The 22,912-nt window shown below is 42.2% G+C and overlaps 2 protein-coding genes across 9 annotated transcripts in view; one reads left to right on the top strand and one right to left on the bottom strand.

The window, feature by feature from the left end:
• SOX5 (SRY-box transcription factor 5) overlaps positions 1 to 22,912 on the bottom strand; it is a 639,945-nt gene that overhangs the window by 310,772 nt on the left and 306,261 nt on the right. The gene's annotated exons all lie outside the window — the stretch shown is intronic.
• LOC109365056 (E3 ubiquitin-protein ligase Topors-like) lies at positions 20,508 to 21,569 on the top strand. Its single transcript, XM_085216833.1, has one exon. It carries the CDS (start codon positions 20,508 to 20,510, stop codon positions 21,567 to 21,569), a length of 1,062 nt encoding a protein of 353 aa, XP_085072959.1.

Here is a 22,912-nt window from a genome sequence, read left to right as displayed (position 1 = left end):
TAAATAGTCTGATTCTGCTGAGCTGGTAGCAGCTGAAATTGTTGGTGATATATTGTCCTATCATTAAACATGCTGTCACCTAGCAGGATGATTGACTAGAGTCTGAAACTTGGCAGAATAGTGTTTTGCACTTAGTTTGGCATTTCTTTATTAAGTTCAGGTTAGATTCGCTTAAGGAGGATGCTTGCCAGCTATGCCTTGTTTCAGAATTTATATACAGTCTGATGATTAATGATCTATTTACAAAGATATACATAATGAAATTCTTATCTTCTTTTTCTGCTCAAAATAAAACACACCTATCATTGTATTCTGATGAAGCAAGCCAAATTCCATTTGGAAAAAACACTGTCAGACCTCAACTTGGGATCTTTCCATAATTTGTACAAATCCAGAAAAATCTAAACAGAAGAGCATATTTTTAGGAACTGATGTTTAAAAAAATGAGACACATCATACAAAAATCATGCTCTCTTTTATTTTATTTATTTATTTTTTTCTCCTCTTCTCTTTGTCTCTATGTTCCTCTAATTTAGCGAGGCACCAAGGAACACTGGATGCTTTGAGCATCTGCCTCTGTACCAATGCAAGTATCAGAACAGAATTATTTTCATATAACGATAGTGCCTAGGAACCTCAGTCACCAGTGGAAGGTAGGTGATACATAAGCACAGAGTTCCTGCCCCCAGCAGTTTGCAAGTCATGAAACAGGAAACATCAGTTAGACTGGAGCAGCATGGAAGCAATGAAATGTATTTGCTCAAGATAATTATGCCCTGGTTGCAGAGACCTAAGAAGTTTTTTTAGATATTAAGACAAATCATCAGCCCAGCCACAGCTTCAACAACTTCACATGACTCACTGTCCACTTTTGCAGACCGTTCACCATTGTTTTGTGGTTTATTGCTTGAGAATGGTTTGAGAAATGTACCATTTCACCTTCTGCAGTAATGGACTTTCACCCATAGCTGTCATTGTTACTTTGAAAGTTGAGAGTACAGACTGAAAGACACAGCTGTGCTATGAAGCAGTTATAAAGTAAAGAAGTTATTAATCCCTACAAGCATATATATCGCCATGCCCAAGTGCAGTACAGTTTTTCAAGTATATTTTACTCCCCGTCTCAAATATCAATTTCTCTTGTTCCCTTTCCCTTATGATACCAGTAGATTTTTTCTGAAATACTTAGGGACTGATTCTCAAAAACGCCTTAAAATATAACTAGATCATTCAGCAGTATTCAAAACTGCTAAGTACTGCTTAGGCACCTTTGAGAATTTCAGCTGACATGGATGAATCTTTCCATGACTAAATATCTTGGGCACTTGAGCAAATGTCATTTTTTTCTCCTGATGGGTCAAAACTTCCTTGTCTTCCCATAGATAGCTCAGTGCTCTGTGGCAATAATAAACCTTTTCTTCCTGAGTTAAATGCAGTGGCAGCCAAGTTTTCCCTTTAAGTATTTAATTAATCTTATTGCCAGAGTATTCTTCGTGAAGCCTTGATAAAGAGCCTCTTAGCACTCAGAATTAAAATGTAAGGGAAAGAAAGTTTGGATGGTATTTGTTTCACCTAACAGTACACATCCTCCACATAGCTGTTAATGTCTGAGCTGGGCTCTCTTCAGAGTCAGCAGGGAAAAACAGGATCTCGTAGGAGAAGACTGATTTGATCCATTCTAAATAGGTACTAAAGGATTTGGTGAATTGCACCTCAGAAGTGCCGGTATCTCTGCAGTGACCAGAAAGAAAGAATGGACTCCAGTGCAGTATCTATCCTGAAGACACGTGAACTTAGGTGAGAAGAATTGCAGCACTGTGTCTGGAGGTTAAAGCAGGATGTTGATAGTCCAGCTTTATGAATTCCTTCCCTTCTGACATTAACTCTAAACATAACCAGCAGCAAATCATTTAACTTCTCAATGTTTCAGTTTATGTATCTATAAAAAAGGTATATTATAGTGCTGTTACACTCTAGACAGGCTGCAGAGTCATAGCAAAGCAAAACTAGCTCTTGAAAGTGTGTTGAGAACCTCAGAGGGAATATATTAAATATGTGCAAACCATATTAAAGAGACTACTAAAGAATGGGGAAAACAACTGACAAGTCTTGGAGCAAGGAATAAAAGAGATTAAATTCCACTCACTGCACATAAACGTTGTGAATAGTCTATCTTACAAATGTTTAGCATGTTGCACATGCTCAAGAGATCTAATATTTCAAGGTGGATTTTCTCCATGCTATGAGAAGCAAGGAACTTGGTTAAATTGTCATCTAGAGTTACGGAGCACGCAGAAGCTAGGAGAGTTTATTGTGCTGCTAAGCCTTGTAACAGTGTAAATGAAGCTCTTGTTGCGGGGTGCTAATCTTCTCAGAACTCTTATTAAAAATGGATGATTGCATCTACTTGCAAACAGTCAGGGCATCAGTTATTGATTTACTAAGCCCTCGAGCATTGCTCCCAGTACATTTCTGCAAGGATCTTATGTAAATGAAAGGGGAAAAAAAGGAGGGCTAAGATAGCCATTTGCATGGATTTTTTTTTTTTTCTTTTATTTTTTTTCCCCTACCTAAAAGAGTCCAAAGGAGACATGTGCTTATGTTATTAGCAAGGACAACACAATACATTTTGATTCTGCGTTCAGTACTCTCCCAGTCTATCTGGAAGCAAATGGTTAATGCTCCACACACAGCCAGAGGTGCTGTAAAAGAGGGAGAAATTGAGCACCCGAGATGATTATAGCTGAAAACATGACTCTAATGTAGGGAAATAATTCATATTTAAATAATTGATTATTATCTACAAAGTTATCATTATAATCATGTTTATAATGAATGCATGTTTTACCAATTTGAAATAACTAAGTATTCTAATCTTAGCAAGCTTAAAGAAAGTCTGTTAATGAGATAAGAATATTTTCCTTTCTGCATATGTATTAACTGCTCTTCTTTTTAGATCAGAAAAGATGCTTGCAAATGAATTACTCTGGGATGTGTTCTTCTAATTTCACCAGTGTGAGAGTAGGTAGTAACAGGAGAAACACTGAAACACTGCTGGGAAAAAAATCTAGATAGCTATGGGTTTTAATTTATCCCTGCTATTTCAAATTGATATAGTCTTTTCCTTCGAATCATTGTGCAATGATGTCTTCACTTCTGTATTTCATTAGTGACTATGCCAAATCCCAGTCCTCAATATCTGTGAAGCATTTTCAGCGCAAGGCTGTGGGATACAGAGCACCCTTATTTTAGTGGAAACTGAAGATGCTCTTACAGGAGCATATTCTTTGAGTTCTCTCTGTGGCACTTATTTTTCATTTTTCCCTCGTAAAGTACAATCTTTCATTTCAAATGAAATCTGTACTATAAATATCAACACCATAGTCACTTGGAGATCTATGCTTGTACTAGAGGTGTTAACTTCCACCAAAATTAATGAAATTTAGGAATTTAAATCTCTTTAGGTACTGAGGAGTTAGTCTAACATAATGAATTCTAAAGATCTTGTGCTTTGAAAGCAAGTGGCAAACAGTCACCAGAGAATATTCTTGCTTACTTTACAAATAGGTCTCCACATAATCTATATTTTACCTAGAGCTGGTGAATCTGATGACTTAGCAGCAGCATCTTTATATTTATGATGAACATCTTGATATGTGGCATGTGGACAGCTCCATTTCAATGGTTCTGATCAGCAGATGGATTCAAATTCAACACCAATCATTAAGCTTATAAAAGACCACTAAGATCACCTAGTCCAATCCATCAACTACAAGGGATTTTTTGTTCTGTAACAAAAACAATTTTATGAACTGAAAGGAGTAAGAAACATTTAGAAGTAACGTACAGACATGCATAACTTAAAATGGCACATAGCAAAACTGATCATGAGTAATAGACTGATCCTTCGGGAAAAGAAGGAGTCTTCTTGTTACAGTGTCTCCATTGCTGACAGGTAAATTTCCTTGATAACTGTAATCAGCACCTGAGGTTCCAATTAATGCTACTGAACATCACTCTTTGGGAATACATAAATTGAAACAGAATACTGTCACTTTTTTAATAGCATTATTATTCATTTGTGTATTCTAGCTCAAAACAATAATCTGGAGTAAACTTGGTTTTGTCAAAACGCCAGGAGTGAAGCTCTGGCTGCAGATTATGCCCTGCATGTGTAATCACATGTTCATGAAAGAGAAATGAAAATGCAATGAGAAGATGGGAAGCAGAACTGTTTGCAGTGCCACTGTCCGCCTGCCTCTCCTCTTGCCTTTCCTCCTCTATTTTATGAGCTCCTGGAAAGGGGAAGGCTCAGAACAGGCCTCCTGAAGAGGCAGTGCTGCTACGGAGCCCAGAAATACCAGGAAACAAAACAGAAGCCCTGGAGTCTAGTAAACAGCACACAGTCTCTGTGGACTTTTATCCACTAAGAGCGATTATTTTTACAGCATCCAGAAGGCTGCTGTATATACTGATACGGGCTACAGTAGCAGAGGTTATGCCTCTGTCTTCACGCGGAGAAGCCGTACCCTTCAGCACGGCATGTGCAGGCAGAGAAAACATGCATGAGGCGCGTCTCAGGCCTGCAGCAAGCCCTCAGCCAAGCTGGTGGGGAAGTCAGTCACTTGGTACTTTCCTTGTGTTCCACATAATGAACCTCACCACGGTTTAGTTCTGACGCAGCATAAAACAGTTGCTCACGTGCAGAGCAGTATAATATCAATGTCCTGCGGCCTCAGCCCAGATATATCTTAGTGGCTGCTAATTGGTAGTTTGCCATCCCAGCCCTTTCCCTAAATAGTAATGCCCACCTTCAAACACCCTTAAAATTGTCTTTGAAATCGAGTTCACATTTCTGCCATTGTTAGTTCAGAGATCTATCCAATTTCAGGCTTTGCATGTTTATTAATTAAAAGGTGACTGAAAATGACATTATCAAAGCCTGCATTAAATTGCTGTCTTTGTTTTACGATGGTTAGAGGTCCCCAAATGGAATTGAAAAGGCCACATGTGTTACAATTATTATTTTTTTAAGCAGCCATCACTTTGTCATCATATACTAGATTCAAAGCTAGAGGCCAGTCAAACACACAAAAGAATAGTCGGCTTTTTTCTCTTTCAAATTATTGATATGTAAGAGAGAGGACAGAGTAATTGTTTAATCACTGGCACATTGCTTTAAATCTAATTCTCGGCACACACAGAGAAAACACAAATGGATGGAAAGGGCACTGAGGCATTTGAGTTGATTGATGGCAGGTCAGTGGCCAATGCACAATAGTTTAGATATAAAACACAGCAAATTAAGAGCATCACATTCCAAAAGCGTCATATGATCTCAATCGGAGAGATGGTTAATACTATTAAAACGTGGAAATAAGGGCAAACGTGCTCACAGAGCTCACACTTTGTGCAGTACTCCACAACGGACCACTCAGGGAAAGAAAAGATAGAAAAGTGAGGAAGGGGTGTAGTTAGCTACGCTTTTGAACGCTTGTTCTGAACCAATATTTGCTTATTGGAATAAGTAATATGCTCCAGAAGCTGGCCCTTTCAATTCCAAATAACGATAGTCACCAAAAGCAGTGCCAATAGCCTCAAGCAGTACAGGCAAGCCATCCAGTTTCCAAGCTAAATTCGGGTGCATCCCAACAGCACAAGGTAAGCCTACTCATGCAGCAGATAACTTTTCACGTAGCTCACAGTTTTGTGCCTGCTTGACATGCGCAGCACACTACTGATCTGGTCAATTCACTCGGTCTCAATTATAAGGCAGAAAGAAAGACTCCGTAATTATTGCACTCTCCGAGGTCTCCTAAACATTTCATGTCATTAGTTCTGAGGAGTTTAAAAACGCTTCTTTCTCTCCTATTCCTGTGATATGCATTATATTTTTAATGCAAATATTTAATGTTTGCAGATCACAGGAGACCATACAGGTGAAGAGACTGTAAAACACAGAAAAGTTTAGGACAACACAGAAAAGTTTGGAACAACACATAGCAAACTAGTAGCAGGCACTCCTGGAGGTTTGTGAAGATAAGGTGTCCCTGGTTTTCTGACCACATTCTGCAGATTTCTCTGTCAGAGAAGTTTTGAAAATGTATTATTAGGTTCTAGCTTGAACAGGAACTGAAGTAGAAAGGCACTGTCAACATCTGGAGAGTTAGCAATTGATAGAAGAATCAACAGAGCTCTGGAAAACCTCTGCAAGTGCAGCTGGAATTGGGATCACTAATAGAGCTGTATGAGCTAATCATGGGAATTTCAGGGATAAATTTTTTACACTGTAAAATTATGGTGTTACTGCTCAAGGCTGCAGTTCTGGCTACTTTTTATATCCACATGGTACACTGTGGAGTGCCAGAACTCAAGCACCGTTCCAATACTCAGGTCTGAGAACTCATGTTTTGCAGACACTATGGGCTCTACTCAAAATGGAAGCTAAGAATTTTTTTTTCCAATTAAAGTTCTTGTGAATCAGTTAATGTTGTTGTAAACAATTTGGCTACTTAATAAATGTGTACCAGATTCTGCCCTTTGATAGTCAGGCAGAAAAGATCAAGCAGACCACTGTCTGATCAAGTGATTTGTTACAACCTAATAGTATATTTAAATGTAAGTGCCTTTGGATTTGCCTGTAAGGACACAATTTGACACTTTCCTGTTTTTGTTTTTGTTTTTTTTTTTGTTTTTTTTCCTAGCTGAAATTTAATTATGCCTGAGTAACACATCAAATTAGATAGGAATTCACATCATTTAAGGGTTAGTATTATCTACTAACATTACTTTAACCAGATATTCCTCCTGTTCAAATAATTGCTTTTTCAGGACAGAGAAAAGAAGCATGACTTCTGCTGGAAATTGAGATGTGTCCCAGCCTTTCATCCTCTTGATGCTACCCAATACAAATGATAGGACTGGGAGAAAACTCAGCTAAGAATACTTCTAGATAATGGAAACATACCAAAGCATGTACCTCTCTATCACTGCTAATTCTGAGTGATGATTTCAATAGGACTGTTGCTCATTTGCAAAATTCAGCAAATTAAATGCAAGATTGAGACTGAAAATCCTGATTTTGTCCAAGGACCTAAAGAAGCCAAGTAATAAATCAGATGGAGAAGTACTTATTTGATTATAGTAGAAATCCATCATAAAACCAAGGCATTTCTGTAATACATTGTGGCTGAACTTTGCTGCTGACTGCGGTATAGCAGCTCTGTGAATGAACAGAGTATTTCAGTCCCTAGAGCTCAATTCATTAGCCTGCACAAGCATGAACTTTACCTCTTTGAAAGACAGGAAGAATGGAACTATTTCACAAGTATTATTGGTTCCATGCAACATAATAAAGCAGACAACATTCATATATTTTAGTTGGATATCTGGCTATTAACAGGGAAAATTTAAGATGAAAAATATTCTTCCCTCCCCCAAAAAGTACCAGCTTAGCAAGAGAAGATCGCTTTCATGATGCCTGGAAATTTAACAGCCTGAGGAAAATATTGCAGATCAATAGCATTGTCTTCTATGATGGCTAACAATTTCACTATGTTTTTAAAATAACGCTTTCCTTAAGAGCATCAGGTCCAAGCTACACATTGCAGCTTTACTCCCTAGATGCACTGTTTTTCTTTTCAATCGAAACTGCAGAGAGAGTAAATACTGTCAGATCAGACAGGGTTCCAAGCAGCCATCATGACAACTTCATCTTAGTATGTCAACATACCAAGCGTTTCTCCTAGATACCTCTATGGGCCAGGCTCAGTGACCCCAGCGTCAGAGAAAGTTTCAGCACTAGAAGCAGCTCTTCCTGCTGGCTAGATAACAGTAACAAGAAGAATGTTGTCCTCAGAGAAAATAAAGTAGATGAAAGAATTGGTGAAAGAGGAAGAAGGACAGACATGCAGAAGGGGACGCTAGAAGGAGGTGAAATGGAAAGTAAGGAAGAAAGGTGTTAATTAAGACCAGAGAACATGTAGGTAACAAGGGAGTACAGGGAAAGAATCAGAGCTGTGTGTGATTGAGTTTATACACAAACCTCTCAAATTTTCAATCACTCTCTCCTTTAATTCATAGTTAAACATGGGCAGCTCACTCTGCTCTCTCCCCAAAGAGATCCCAGCTCTACTTTCAGAAACACTGAAGCTATCCAAGATCCTTTTGTGGCTGCACGCCCACCTCTCTTTGAGAGGTTTCCCTTCATACTGGACCCGGAAGAGCTTGTCTTCTTGTTCCACTGTCAGCCTACTACAGCCACTTTTTAGCAATGCATCAGTCACTACAGGGCCAGAAGTGCTATGGAGGGAAGGGATTTACAACTGAAAAGAGCTAGGTAAAAAGTCTATCTTCTTCCAGATGCCCATTTAGAGATAAAACACTACGTAATGGTATTCATTCCTACTGAAGAAAGTCCGTAGCAGCTAACTCTTGCCAACAAAAGCTACTGCAATGATTTTTTTTAAGTGCGACAGATATGGAAAAGCCTGAATGATCAGGAAGCATTTTTTGTTTGTTTGTTAGATCCAAGAAGACAAGCTGTTATTTTATTGCTCTGTGGAGATGCTCCTACTTTGATAGACAAAATGTCTAGAAGAATTGGACCACAAAGTGACATAAATCCCAACAGAACAAAAATATATCCATTACCTATGGTATGTCTAGAATCAGTCTCTGTGAGGGATGATTATGGTATTGACCTGAGATCTGTCAGTACATTTTGCTTTGAGAAGTCTCTGGTGCTTGTAGACAGAGTCCCTGTGGGGGTTATCTTTCATGTACACCAAAATGGACTGAATACTAAAAATCAGCCTTGTGTATGTACTTTTCTTATCTACATTACAGCAATTAATGCCTGTTGAATTATTAGTTGGATACAAGTTGGACTAAAAGCAGGTCACAAAGGAAATGAATATTCATGGTATGAAAGGGTTCATACCACCAGGTACTTAGTGATTGAGAAGCTAAGCGAGTCCTTCCACAATAGAAGACTTCTCACCTCAGTGCTCCATCTACCTGGACAAATCCAGTCAGTATCAGAATAAATTTGGTAATAAGGGTGGCAGCAGAAAAGAATTAAAAGCTACAGAGGAGATAACTAACATCAGAAAACCTTTGTTACTTTATGCATTGTAACTTCTAATTGTTAGAAAGATCCTCATGTTTCTCTAGAATTTTTTCAGACAGCCAGAGAGTCATTTGGTCTCTGAGGAAAACAGAAGAGTTATTGTATCTCCTTCGACAAAGCAAGATACACCCAGTCTGAGTGAAATGACTGCAAATGGCCTGGCCACACAAAATTGCCTTCAAATATCACACCACTGCCCAGACGCAAGTAACCCACCCATGCCAAAGAGCCAATTCACGTACAACAGCAGAGTTCTGCTGGAGGGAAGAAAGACTCACAGAACACAAACCTTGTCACAATGCAGCATGGAAGAATCAAACTCCTTGTTCCCCTGGACACCAACCAAAATAAAGTCAGGAATCTAACTATGCTGTTGATTAATAGAATTAAAACCAGGTACATGAAATTTGAGAATGTCTCACTACGCTTAAGGCTGTCTTGGCAGTCTGTTCATCACACAGGAGCTAAACCACTATATGAGAAGTAATGTAACAAGCCAAATGCCATAGCCCAGGGCCTCCATGTGGTCAGAAGATCTCTATTATCTTCTTTTCTCTTATTCAAAGGAAAAGTGAGATCAGCTAAACAGGCCACAACAAAGTACTCAAAAGAAATACATGTGCTGCTCCCTTCTTTAACAAATCAGAAACCCAGCGCTCCTTGAAAATAAATGGAAACTTACTCTGCTTGTGACACACATCATTGCAAGGGCACCTGGTATCTTGTCCCATACAATACAGTCTTCTCTGGCCAGGATCCCAAGGGCTCATAGCACATAGCTTGAGAGCCAAAGAGAGAAGGAACTCACAGAGCCAAAGAGAAGAAACTCACAGATGGGTGACGGCTAACATCCCGCAGGAATCCCAGCAAACATCCCATGACAGTACAGAGCCAAGCATGTGCTGAAACATCAATGACACCTGGCAATGCCAGATTTATGTTGCTCTCAGGCCTTGTGAGAGTGTGCACTTGTGGCTGATCTCATGATACTGTTTAGGCATGAGAGTCATGCTTCAGCTTTTCAAGAATCACTGCTGACCCAGCCCTGTTGTATGGAGACACCAGCAGTGTAACACTTAGGGGACAGTAAGTTCTTCTGTATTGGTATTTCTAAGACACATTAAGTCTGTCACAAAAGCTTTCTGAACTGAAACACTGTTTCTCAGTCAATTTGCAGGTTCATCCATGAGATAAAACTTTAAGTTGCCACTACAACTACATCAAATTGGAATAAATACATATTTTGCATGCTTATAAACACACATATGCAAAGTGAAAACATATGTATCAGGGACTTCTCTTTAAAGCACTGAGATTTTTTTCAAGGTTTGTTGATTAGACAAAGGAAATCCCAGAAATGTTCCCACATCCACTCTACATTGGAGTAAATAAAGCCCTAACATTGAGTGAGGTCCAGGGTCCAAGAACTGCCTGTTCTCAGACAAAAGCTCACCCTTGCTCTGCAACGGGGCTTTCTCCAGCATTCTAGCTGGGGAGCCTACAGAGCACATACTTACATTTAATCATGTAAGTACTCTGGACCTTGCAAGATCAAGCCTCAATTAAATATTTAAAAGACATGCATACAAAACCAAAGGTAACTGACATCAGGAATAACCAGGCAGTCTATGGAATTACTTTAAAATAAGTCTTTGTAATTGCATAAAGAGGCAAAGCAACACTCGAGGGTGAATAATTAGAAAAGACAATCAAATGTTATGTTTTTAAATCTGAGAGACAATACATGCTTAAACCCCTAAATACTGCACAATAAACATCATTGGAGAGGAAGTGTGGATGGCTGAAACAATCACATGGAAACTCAAGTTGCTGCGGGAAGTGCTGAGGTAACTTCATCTAAAGCAGCACAAAGGTTGCTCCTATTTATGAAGTCACATATAGATCTCATCAAGCTGCTGCTAATTTCAAGAGTGTTTTATCACAGCTGGGAAGAATTCATACCATAGAAACCTTGGCTTTACAAAATAGTGGTTTTTCAAGTATGCTAATTATTTTATAAGTATACAATGACTGAAAATACTTTAAAGGTAAACAGAAACAGGAGTGGATTGAGGCTGTGGCTTAGAATTGAGGTGGGAGACCTTTTAGTAGAAGCGTGTAAACATTTTCAGCATTGTTTTGATGGATTAATACATTACGCTTCCTCTTCTTTTTTTTCCCCATAGAGTTATATCAAAATTTAATGAGCAAGAAAACATAAGGAAAGCAAAGAACAGCTATGGAATCATTTAGACAACAAAGATTTACCGGCATAGAAATCCTGAATTTAAGTTGTTGTTACTACTGTTCACATCAAATTAGTATTCAAAATATAACAGTACACTTCATAAATAAAGGGATATAATTTCTGTCCTCAAAAGTTTACTTCTAAGGACAAGGAAAGTTGAACAACTTTATCTCCTTGCAAGACATAACCCGCTGGGCTGGGTTCCTACTCAACATCTGTGGCTTCATTCACCAGTCAGCCGTGCAGCCAAACAAGTGAGTTTTCTAATGGTATGCAGCCACAATTTTACGGCTTTAACTCAGATACACAATGCCAGTTACAAAACATTTTTGAAAAGGTTTGTTTTCTTCCAAGAGAGAGGAAAGATCCCAAAGTCCCTGCATTTCCATAGTTCATATATAGGAACAGTAATAAACTAAATTAAGAGCAATTTTGAACATTTTAGTCTGTGGATTACCCTGACAACTGAGTCTTGTCAGTCATTCCAGTCCCTCTCCAAAAGCCAGTGGCAGAACAACAAATAACAAAACAAGCAGCCTTTACTAGCTGGATATTCCTTGCTCTGACTGCTTTCTCCTTTGCCTGACATTCTAAGCCTTGCATCACCTTGGTTATTTTGAAAGAGTGAGAATATTATTGAGAAGAAGACCTCATTCTTCCTCACAATGACTTTTCCAGGCCAGTTCATGTGCATCATCTGGAGCAATTTACTATTTGGTAGGCTGGAAACTCAGCATGAATATAACCCAGGAAAAGAAAGATCCAGACAGAATCTCATTCAGAAATTCTGACAAATGTGACTATAGGCACTGCCATGCAACTACATAATCCTGATGGATCAGTCATAATGTATATAAAAACTGATAGAGCAAATTTGCTCAAAGATGGCACTTTTGTTGGAAGACAGATGTATCTGCCGCTGCTTAAATGCACAAAAAGAGACAGAGATCACAAATTGGTCATGCGGCTTCTCCCTGTGCATCCACTGCTGCAGTTTCCTACTGTTCAGCAGCACCTGAAGGAAACTGAACCAGAGCCACTGCTCAGACATGATGATCTTCAACGTCCAAACCACAGCCAACAAAAAAATTAATTCAAGCTACACTACAGGGCATTTTTTTCAGGATGATGCTTGGGGATTTAACTGCAAAACTCCCATTATTAATGGAAGTGGCGCAGCTAAATCCCCACATACTAAACTGAAAATATCGCCTTACATTTCTCTCTGGTGCCACTCCTGATCTATGCTGACAGCTCTCTCATCATGAATAACATTATGTCAGGCTGCCCAATGATTCCTGAAACTGTCAACAACATTTAAAGTCAAGTTCTCCAAACTTTTTAAAACTTAATCATCTTCACTCTGGAAGCATAAAAGTTGAATGCAATAGAAAATGTGCAGATTCACAGCAAGCTTTATTGACTTGCTGGCCAAAGACTTCATCTAGCTGCTGAAACATTTACACACTACAAAACACCGTCTATAGAAGACCTGTCCTTAAAGGTCAGAATATACAGGAGAGAGCAGAAAACTAGTTGAGTAAGTATGGAGAACAGCATACAGTGTACTGGCTTTTTACAGTAAATCATCAAAGCATTCAATCATCCAACACATGCCATCAGCCCAGCGTGGAGAATTTTTTAACACTATACACAAGCACAGATAAGGAAGGAAAGGTCTTGAGACATCTTAATTTCCTTGTCTTTTTCTGTTTATACCTGACTTACAGTTCCAGCTTTCAAAGCGTAGACCATCAATCCTTTCATTTCCCTTCATTTATTTTTTTTTTCTTAATTACTGCTCATCAGTGTGATGAAAAGTTCCAAACAGAAAGCTTGAAGGAAGAGTAGTCAGTGTCCACAGGTCTACAGAGGGCACTAGTAAAGAAAATACCACCGAATGTTCTTCTGAAAGGAAACCAGTCAATTTGACATTTTTCAATGGCTCAATTAGAAACAAATGCATATATATAAAATGTTTCGAATTGAGTGGCTGGCAAATGTTGCATACCTTTATACACTGTGCTGCGTATTCTTTTTTTTTTTCCTTCTTTTTTTTTTTGCTACTTCTGCAATCCCTTTTTCTTGTGTCTAGTGGTCTTTTCATCAACAGTGCCATTAAATGGTATCCCAGACCTGTAAACTATTGACCTACGTATAGGCAAGCACGAAAGTAATTTTAGTAGAATAAGGAGGGGAATAACATCTCTAAAAAACACATGTAACTAACACCAATTAACAGATGGACTTTTTTTTTCCTGTTAACTCAGTTATCCGCTGTTCATTAATTTTAACAGGTGCAACACTGCAACAGGAAAAAAATGATTTGCAACTGAGAGAGGGCTCCATAAACCTGCCCATGGAGAACCACGGTGAGAGGGGCCATAACAGAGTGCCACAAAATATCTATTGCAAGAAAGTCAATTGACTACTACTTTTCTTACTAACTTTTTAAAGTGCTTCCATGAAAATGAACCCTTTTTCTTGTCACCATTTATCACAGAAAGAATGTACACACTGGTAAACACTATGGAGGAGACCCGATCCTAGTAAGCTCATAGGAAAAACCGTTTGACTGCCTGACCTCTACAGACAGTGAAGTGACTTTCTGAGTCTTCTGAGATTCATCCTTCTCCATTCAAAAATCTTCCACAGTTTCTGAGTTTCTGAGCATCTCTCAAAGTTGCAAATCTTGGAATCAAGTGATCTCATTAGATCACATTAGGCTTCTTAAAATTTGAGACTTTAATGCCTCAAATACATCAGCTGAATGCACTTAAGATGATCACAATAAAAAAGCATAGAAAAAGGGGTGCATGATATACTAGTTTATAATACTATGACTACTACGCCAAGTTTTCTTCTGGGGACTTAATTTATGATTTTTGAATTGTCTTTTCTGGCAACATTTCTATTTCATTCAACGTACTGATGAACCAAACCGCATTATCAAAACAGCCAATCAAATCTCTGTGCTCTGTACTGAAGTCCTCTTCAAAGACCTCTAACATTCGTTTCATGAAGAAATTGAGGGTGTATCTGTCAGCTTCTCTCAAGAGCTAATCAAGGGCAATTTCATTTGCAGAGGAAGGCACAGTTACTGCGATGGTTCCACATTAACCTGGGAAAGCTTTATACTAAGGATGTTTTCTCAAAATCTGTTTCTGCTGGTCCTTTCCACTATTGAAGGAGCACAAAGGGGTTGATGGAGAATGGAGAAACAGTCTTACAGTGTGCCCACATGATAGAGCTTGTCTTAAAGAAAGCATTTATCTGTAGGGAGTTTATTCAGTCACGAGAATCTAAATGTAGCTCTCTGTTCACAGATGTAAATGACACACAAAAGGAGTCCTCTCATTTTGGCACAAGATAACCATGGATAAAAACAAAGTGAGGAGAAATAAAAGGGATTAGCAACTGTTTCCTTTAACTCTTCTCCAGTTAGTACCAGCCAAGCTATTAAAATGGTGTGGCCCAGAAAAGGAGAAACCAAACAGGTATTTACAGCTTGTTTATTTAGCATTCTCATCTTTTAATCTCTGTCTGCTACCTAAGCCATAGAATAATAATTCTTTTCCCAGAGAAACTTTTCATTAACTTAAAAGAGAAGGTGAATTGGTCTAAAGAAGTGTTGGATCAAGAAACATAAATTGACGTATTCTGTCCTTCCAAGCTCTTTCCATCTTCTCAGATTCCTATATGAAAAATAATTACCAATTCTTTACTATAGAATATCACAGAAATTACACAGATCTTCATTCTTGCAGTTATCATTCAGAAATTATTTTGGCAATGGAGTAGGCTTGCCAAGACAAAATTCATTCAGGGCCTGCTTCAAGCTCTGCTGAATGTTTATATCAACTTTTATGCAATCTGACATTCCCCAAAAGAACTGACAGTAATGGATTGGAAATCCAGGGAAACCATTACACAACACAGGAAAAAAAAAAAAAGAAAAAAAAAAAGAAAAAAAAAGATTTCAAAATAAATGGAATTTAAGAGCTACACTTCTTACACTGGCTATGATAAGGAACCAATCTGAACACAAGCCCTCTGAGAAATCTTCAGATTAACAGCTCAAAACAACACCCTGTGTTGCTCAAGAATGCAACACAAAAGTTGCATGAGGCTGCAACTCCCTTCTGAGTCTTATTTTGCTTGTTTTGACAGATCCAAGCAGCAGACCTTATAACAAGTGGCAGCCAAAATAGAAGACCTTCCTGGGAAGCATCAGAGCCTCCATAAGTAACACCTACGAACTCACCTCTGGAAATGTGCCCCTGTCCCAAGCATCAGGTCTGTGATAGGTGGCAGCACATTTTGTTTTTTTGAGAAGACTCTACTACTGCTGCAGCTTGTGAGGTTGCAACTGCAGGGCAGAGCACCTCATGCTCACCATCTCAAAAACACCTGCTGGCTGGGGTACTAAGAACTCTCAACAGTAAAGCACATCTATTTAGATAAGTTTATAATAATACATACATTAGTAACAGTAGCAGGACATGAGAGGAAATGGTCTTGTGCCATTCCCTTCCTCAGAATAACAGATGTCCTCCATTTCAAATGGAAGCATTCTCACTTTTCAACTGAAAATACATCTAAGCCCATAATCTATACAGAAACAGAATTTCTTATTATTACGACAGTGGCACAGAATTCCCAAAAAGCTTTTCTAATGGGGCTGAAGAGACATGGATCTTTCCTAAAACTTTCAGGATACCCCAGGACAATCCTTCTATCTCTGCAGCTTCAGGGCTCAGCAAAGCTTTTCACACCTCTCCCTCCCCCCAGAATCATTCCAGAACCTGGGCTAATTGTCTGTGAGGTGACAACTGCTCCATCCAAATGTCTGCAAAACAGCTCAGCAAGTCTCTTCAATTAACACAGTCAAGTATGATTGATTTAATTTTCAATGAAGAGTTCTTCTCAGAACTGGTTCAGGTGTCCCCAGCAAGCCACTTATAGAAACAGAATAGGTATGGACCAAATGTTCTGCATTTACACAGAACCCTGCATCCAAGGATCTCAAACTCTTTGTAATTCCTTAGTTAATTAAGCCTCATGCTATCCGCAGTGGTAGAGAAGTATGTCTTTACCCACTTTACAGATCAAGGCAGAAATAGGCCAAATGAATTGGCTAGGATCCCACAGAAAACACGGGGCAAGAGCCGGAAATTCAAAGACCTTCAATTCCAAGACTCCTCACCCCCCAAACCCCACACTTCCTCCTGAATATTTGTAATTTTTAAGCATGATGGCTGTCATTTTCAGTAAGAGGGAGCAATGCACTTTTGGTGAAGCAGCTCTTAGAAGCTTCTTTAGAGGGAGAAAATACAAGAATATTACTTCAGAGCAATGCAGAATAGGGGTTGAGGGTTGTTAACCTGATAGTTGTTCTGATTTGATCAGCACAGTCCAGGTTTGGAAAGCTCAGATAATCTAAAATTGGTAACTTTGATATTTTTTGTGACTTTATGTCATCATCCATAACGCTACCAAATAGCAAAACATTATACGTGATGACATAACACCTGGAGAAAGCATTATGCTTTCAAAAGGCTGCGGATTTAGCCAATTCAGCTCAAGAGCTCGTGAGCATTTCTGAGCTTTTAGCCAGGCTCTATCAGCTCTGGTTATTACCTCCGTCCTCTTTCTGGCAAGCTACTACATAATAAGAAGCAAAAAATGCGGCTGCATTGTCTGTCCTGTGCAAAAGCCATGCGAACGCTTAACACTTTGACGCACAACAGGAAAAATACAAGCCGTGACCTGGTGAAGGTAACCGAAAAGAAATTAAAAAAAATAAAACAGTAAATTAAAAAATCAGGCCGCCCTGCCTTCACAGACCTCTGCCTTTTGCGAGAAGGCTGTTATAAAACACGCGTCAGGGAAGCCACTGACAAGAGCCAGAAGAAGAAAAGTTGTCTCGCCTGCTCAGGAAGCCACAGCACATCACCGCAGACACTCCAAGTCACCGCTGTTTAGTCAGAAGTTTTAAAGGAGTCCTTAAATTCGCAATCTCGGGGCCTTGCTGCTTAATAAAGACTACAGGGTGTTGAGAAGCACAGTATATTATTTCATTAAGTGCTTTTCGGGAGAAGGGGATTTAGAAGTAAAACTGCTGGCTTTGTGTGGCAAGGTTACGACCTTTGACAACTTCAGAGCTTATCTCTTTCATCTTCCCACTCCCCCGAGACCCCGAACTTGCCGAGGAGCGCAGCCGGTAAGCCGGGGCCAGACAGAGTCCGGCATTGTTGTGGGGCCGCGTCCTCTCCCTCTCCCTCTCTCCTTCTCTCCCTCTCCCTCTCTCTCTCTCTTTTCTCCCCCTAAACAAAACAGATCTGAACTGAGCCAAGGAAACAAAAATGTATTGTTCCTCGCAGATGGAAGCGAGTGTCGCCTAGGTAACCAGATTAATCTCCTTTTTCTCTCCCTTCCTCTCTTGTAGTGCGGTAATCGGTGGGCTCTTTTCACAAAAAAGCCAGCCTCAAAGCTGGGGCTCTAACTAGGTTCCTAATTAGCTGCAATTTACAATGAAGACAACATGATGAGATAATAGAAATTTGCAAAATAATGACATACCTCAGCAAAATATTCCTCCTCCTAAGAACCATTTTTATACAAAAACAATAAAGAGGGCCCTTCTAAAGCAAAGCTGGAAAATGGTGGTGTATTATGTGACACAGAACATTATTGTTCGCCTCTTGTTCCCCCAATCAACAGCTTATTGTTTGGCATCTTAAATAAAAATGACTCAAATACAGGCCACATAATGATCTCCATTGCGCTAATACACTGTATATACAGAGTAGTCAAAAATGTACCCAAGCCAAGGCCAGTGGGGCTGATAAAGCACCAGGGCCCAGAAAGGTAATTTACAATACAATGCAGAACGCATTATTACTGGCCTTAATCACACATATCTTCCTGATTTCTGTCAGGATGCGCTCTGACATCAAAAAAGGGCACCTGAACGGGGGGCAGCTAGTTAATGAAATATGATGGATCGCATTTGTTTTCATCTGGTGGTTAGCTCAAGCGCAGCAGCCTCCAGACTGTTAGCCAACAGCCTTCCTTGTGAGACATCAAAGGCTCCCATTGAGGAGGAGAGGGAGGGCGCGGGGAGGGGATTGCGGGGAGACAGCACGGAGGGAGGAGCGCAGAGGAGCTCAAAGAACCATTAAGAGTAATCTCTACCTCATTCCAAGAGGGGAGAGCAGACAACCACAACAGGCCTGTAAGAGAGGAGAGGAGAGGAGAGGAGAGGAGAGGAGAGGAGAGGAGAGGAGAGGAGAGGAGAGGAGAGGAGAGGAGAGGAGAGGAGAGGAGAGGAGAGGAGAGGAGAGGAGAGGAGAGGAGAGGAGAGGAGAGGAGAGGAGAGGAGAGGAGAGGAGAGGAGAGGAGAGGAGAGGAGAGGAGAGGAAGGCTTACAAAAGACAAGGTGTATGGTATCAGTTGGTCTTAACTTGTCCACTGATACTGTCACTCCATCACAGGCCACTAGAATTGTGGGGAACAATTTGTTCTTGATGAAGCTACAATGTCTGCCGCTAACACTGCATGTTTCAGTATAACTAAAGGATCTCTTCTACCGTCTTATAAGGAACTAAGTAGTTCCCAGGATCACCTAATTTAAAAGTAAGAGTGATAACTCCTCTTTTGCTAGTCACCGGGAATTTCACCTGACTGCCACGACTTTTCAAATGTGATGGAGAATGATTGAGCAACAAAATCTGCCAATTTCCTGAACATGCATTTTATTGGGTCCCATGTATATGTGTATGTTCAAGTTTCTCAGCTGGTCTCAAATCTGATCTCTTACAGTGACAGAGACTTTGTTTCCCAGTCACTGCTCTGAGGTTTGAGGACTTGAGAAATATGAGAAGAGTGAAACATGATTACCAGTGAAAAATGACCATTCTAGGAAGAAAGATATTTCCAAACTGACAGTGGAAGAGATGAAAAAAAAAAAGACAATACTTACAGAACAGAAAATGAAGGAAGGATTGACCAAGCATTCCCAAAGGAAGAAGACAAAAACTTGGACAATGAGAAAAACTGTTTCTGCATAACGTGTTAGTGAAAAATTTAGCACATGGCAGCAGCAAGTCCCTCTGCCCAGGGCAGCAGTCCCACTGTTCCTGGCCACTCTCCTGCAAGGGCCCGGTGGCCCCATAAGAGGAGGGCTGGCAGTGACCTGGATCCACAGCAGCCCTGTAACGGTTTCTGAATATCTCCAGAGAAGGAGACATGACAACTCCACAACCACTCTGAGCAGCCTGGACTATTGTTTGTCATCCTCAAAGGAAAGAACATGTTCCTCATATTCAGATGGAACTTCCCACGTTCCAATTTTTCCCCATTGCCCCTTGTTCTCTCACTGGAAATCACTGAAAAAAGTATGGTCACACCCACTTGACTTTCTTCCATTAGGCATTTATAAGCATTATAAAGATCCCACCCCTCGGTCTTCTCTGTGATGAAGAGTCCCAGGTCTCTTATCCTCCCCTCATAAGACAAATGCTCCATGTGCAGACACATGAACGCAGTGCCTGTGAGGGCACAAGGACAGCAGTGACATCACTGAGCAACAGGCTGTGATGCCACCGAGCTTTGGGCGCTGGCAGAGCCTGGCCCGGTCACTCTCGTGCCTGGACTCCTGCCGAGCGAGTGTGTGCGGCTTGGAGGTGGAGCGAGGATTTTACTTGTGTGTTGGGCTGTGCTTTGGGGACTGCTGGCAGCTGCTCTCAGTGCCCATCCCTACAGCCATCACCTGTAATCCCCTGGCCTGCCTGGCTCAGGCAGCCAGGGCCCCACGGGGTGCACGTGCAGCAGCACAGGTGAGCTGGGTGGGGACAAGTCCCCCAGGGTGGCAATAGGGTGAGCTTTGGGATGGGGGAGCTGCCAGGGCCAGGGGTGCAGTCTGACCCTGCGAGGGCGTGGGGCATGGGGAAGCACAGGTGTGGGGTCTGGAGGGTTTCCTGCTGAGGGAGCAGGACCTTTCTTCCTGGGACAAGGAATGACTATGGTGGCCTCTCTCCCTCTTGCAGTGCTCATCTTCCACTGCTGAGGTGCTGGTGAGGGAGAGCGACTCATCTTCACTCCCCATCAGGCCACAGCGTGAAGACCATGGCAGCAGAGGAGGCGTGGACATGTCCCATCTGCCGTGAGGTGCGAAAGGACACTGCCTATGCAGCACCGTGCCGCCATGAATTCTGCCTCGGCTGCATCCTGCGGTGGGCCAAGCAGAAAGAGACCTGCCCGCTCTGCAGGAGAGTCATGGCAGTCGTTAAGGTTGCTGAGTGGGACAATGACAACGACCTGGACTTCATCATCTGTCCCCCAGCACCACCAGTTCCTGCCTGCTTCCAGGCAGGCATTGCTCATATGTACAGCGCCCACAGCCATGCACCGTCTCCTCCACCCTTTCTGCTGCTGCCGGAGGAGCAGGAGGCTGTGGAGGCAGAGGAGAGGCCTATGGTGGGCGGTCTCCTGATGGAGGTCTGGGCAGCCCTGTTCAGGCAGCACCAAGAGATGCTTGACCCTGTGCTGCCATGGCTGCGCCAGGAGCTGCGAAACATCTTTGGGACACAGTGGCGGGAGGCAATGGCAACAGAGAGCTTCATCCTGAACGCCCTGTGTCACATCGGGCTGGACAGAGAGGCCCTGATCCAGCAGCTGCGGCCTGCCCTGGGGGACAGAGTGGTGACGCTCATCCAGGGCCTTGTGAACGCCCTCGTGAGCCAGTGGGGCGAGGAGGCCCACGGGCAGCGGGGCCTCCAGGGCATCCACGTTTCCGGAGGGCAGGACCAGGGCCATGCAGCCAGGGGGCAAGAGGACAGCATGGTGGCCGCCCCTGGCCCCGCAGCCTCCCCACCAGGGACCGTAACATCAAGGTCTGGACCCAACGGCAGCACTGAAAATCTCATCAGAGAGGAGCAGCCCAGCACATCACAGGCTGTCCTCCATGGGGATCTCAGTCACACCCCTGCTGTGCACGTGCTCACAGAACACCAGGAGCCCCACGAGGAGACGGAGCAGGTGGCAGCAGAAGATCCCTCTGCCGAGGGTAGCAGTCCCTCCACTCCTGGCCATTCGCCTGCGAGGGCCCGGCGGCCCCGTAAGAGGAGGGCTGGCAGTGACCCGGACCCACAGCAGCCCTGCAAGAAGCCACCCCCTCGGAAGCACTAGCAGGGATTTCACTTCTTTTTAATCAAAAAAATAAAGTGAGAAAAAAAAAAAAAGATGACACAGAGCCTCAAGATTTTACGGGTTGGAAGGGACCTCTACAGAGATCATCACGTTCAATCCCACCCTTGTCCGAAAACAGGTTTCCCACTGTAGGTTTCCCTGAAAGATGTCCAAGCAAACTCTGAATATCTCCAGGGAAGGAGACATCACTCCCCACAGCCTCTCTGGATAGCCTCTTCCATTGCTCTGTAACCCACACATTAAAAAGTTTTCCTCGTGTTCAGATGGAACGTCCCACGTTCCATTTTGTGCCCATTGCCCCTTGTTCTCTCACTGGGAACCACTGAATGAAGACTGGCCACACCCACTTGACTCTCTTCCATTGTGTATTTATAAGCAGCAATAAGATTGCCCCTCAGTCCTCTCAGTGCTGAGGAGTCCCAGGTCTCTTATCCTTTCCTCATGTGAGCCATGCTCCATGTGCAGACATATGAACGCAAAGTGCAGCCCCCCGTGTGCAGACACATGAATGCTGTGCTGCTGGGCGGAGTGCTGTGGTGGCACAAGGACTGCAGTGACATCACTGAGCAACAGGCTGTGATGCCACCGAGCTTTGGGCGCTGGCAGGGCCTGGCCCGGTCACTCTCGTGCCTGGACTCCTGCCGAGCGAGTGTGTGCGGCTTGGAGGTGGAGCGAGGATTTTACTTGTGTGTTGGGCTGTGCTTTGGGGACTGCTGGCAGCTGCTCTCAGTGCCCATCCCTACAGCCATCACCTGTAATCCCCTGGCCTGCCTGGCTCAGGCAGCAGGGGCCCCACGAGGTGCACGTGCAGCAGCACAGGTGAGCTGGGTGGGGAGACATGGTAATGAAGTAACCAAAGGGATGGAGAGAGCTGCCACGGCCAGGGGTGCAGTCTGTCTCTGTGAGGGCGTGGGGCATGGGGCAGCAGAGGAGTGGGTCTGGGAGGATATACTACTGAGGGACCCAGAGGACGTTCCTATTGGATATCAAGAAAAACTTAGAAAGAGTGGCAATGCATTAGAACAGTTTGCTCGGGAAAGTGGCAAAGTCACCATTTCTCGAGGCCAGGGGTGAAGAAACGTGAAGGGGTGACACTGAGGGCCATGGCTTAGTGGACATGGCGGTGATGGGTTGATGGTTGCACCAGATGAACTGAGAAATGTTATACAACCTTAACAATTCTATAATTTTATGACTGGGACATTGCTTCCATCTGTCCCTGCAACAAGGAATGACCATGGCCTCTCTCCCTCTTGCAGTGCTCATCTTCCACTGCTGAGGTGCTGGTGAGGGAGAGCGACTCATCTTCACTCCCCATCAGG

This window comes from Meleagris gallopavo, chromosome 1, assembly GCF_905368555.1.
Source record: "Meleagris gallopavo chromosome 1, MGAL_WU_HG_1.1, whole genome shotgun sequence".
Taxonomy (NCBI): Eukaryota; Metazoa; Chordata; class Aves; order Galliformes; family Phasianidae; genus Meleagris; species Meleagris gallopavo.
This window is presented reverse-complemented; position numbering and strand designations above follow the sequence as displayed.

What these genes read in the sequence shown, in the direction of transcription:
- LOC109365056 (XM_085216833.1), top strand. Translation starts at nt 20,508, where the DNA reads ATGGCAGCAGAGGAGGCGTGGACATGTCCCATCTGCCGTGAGGTGCGA.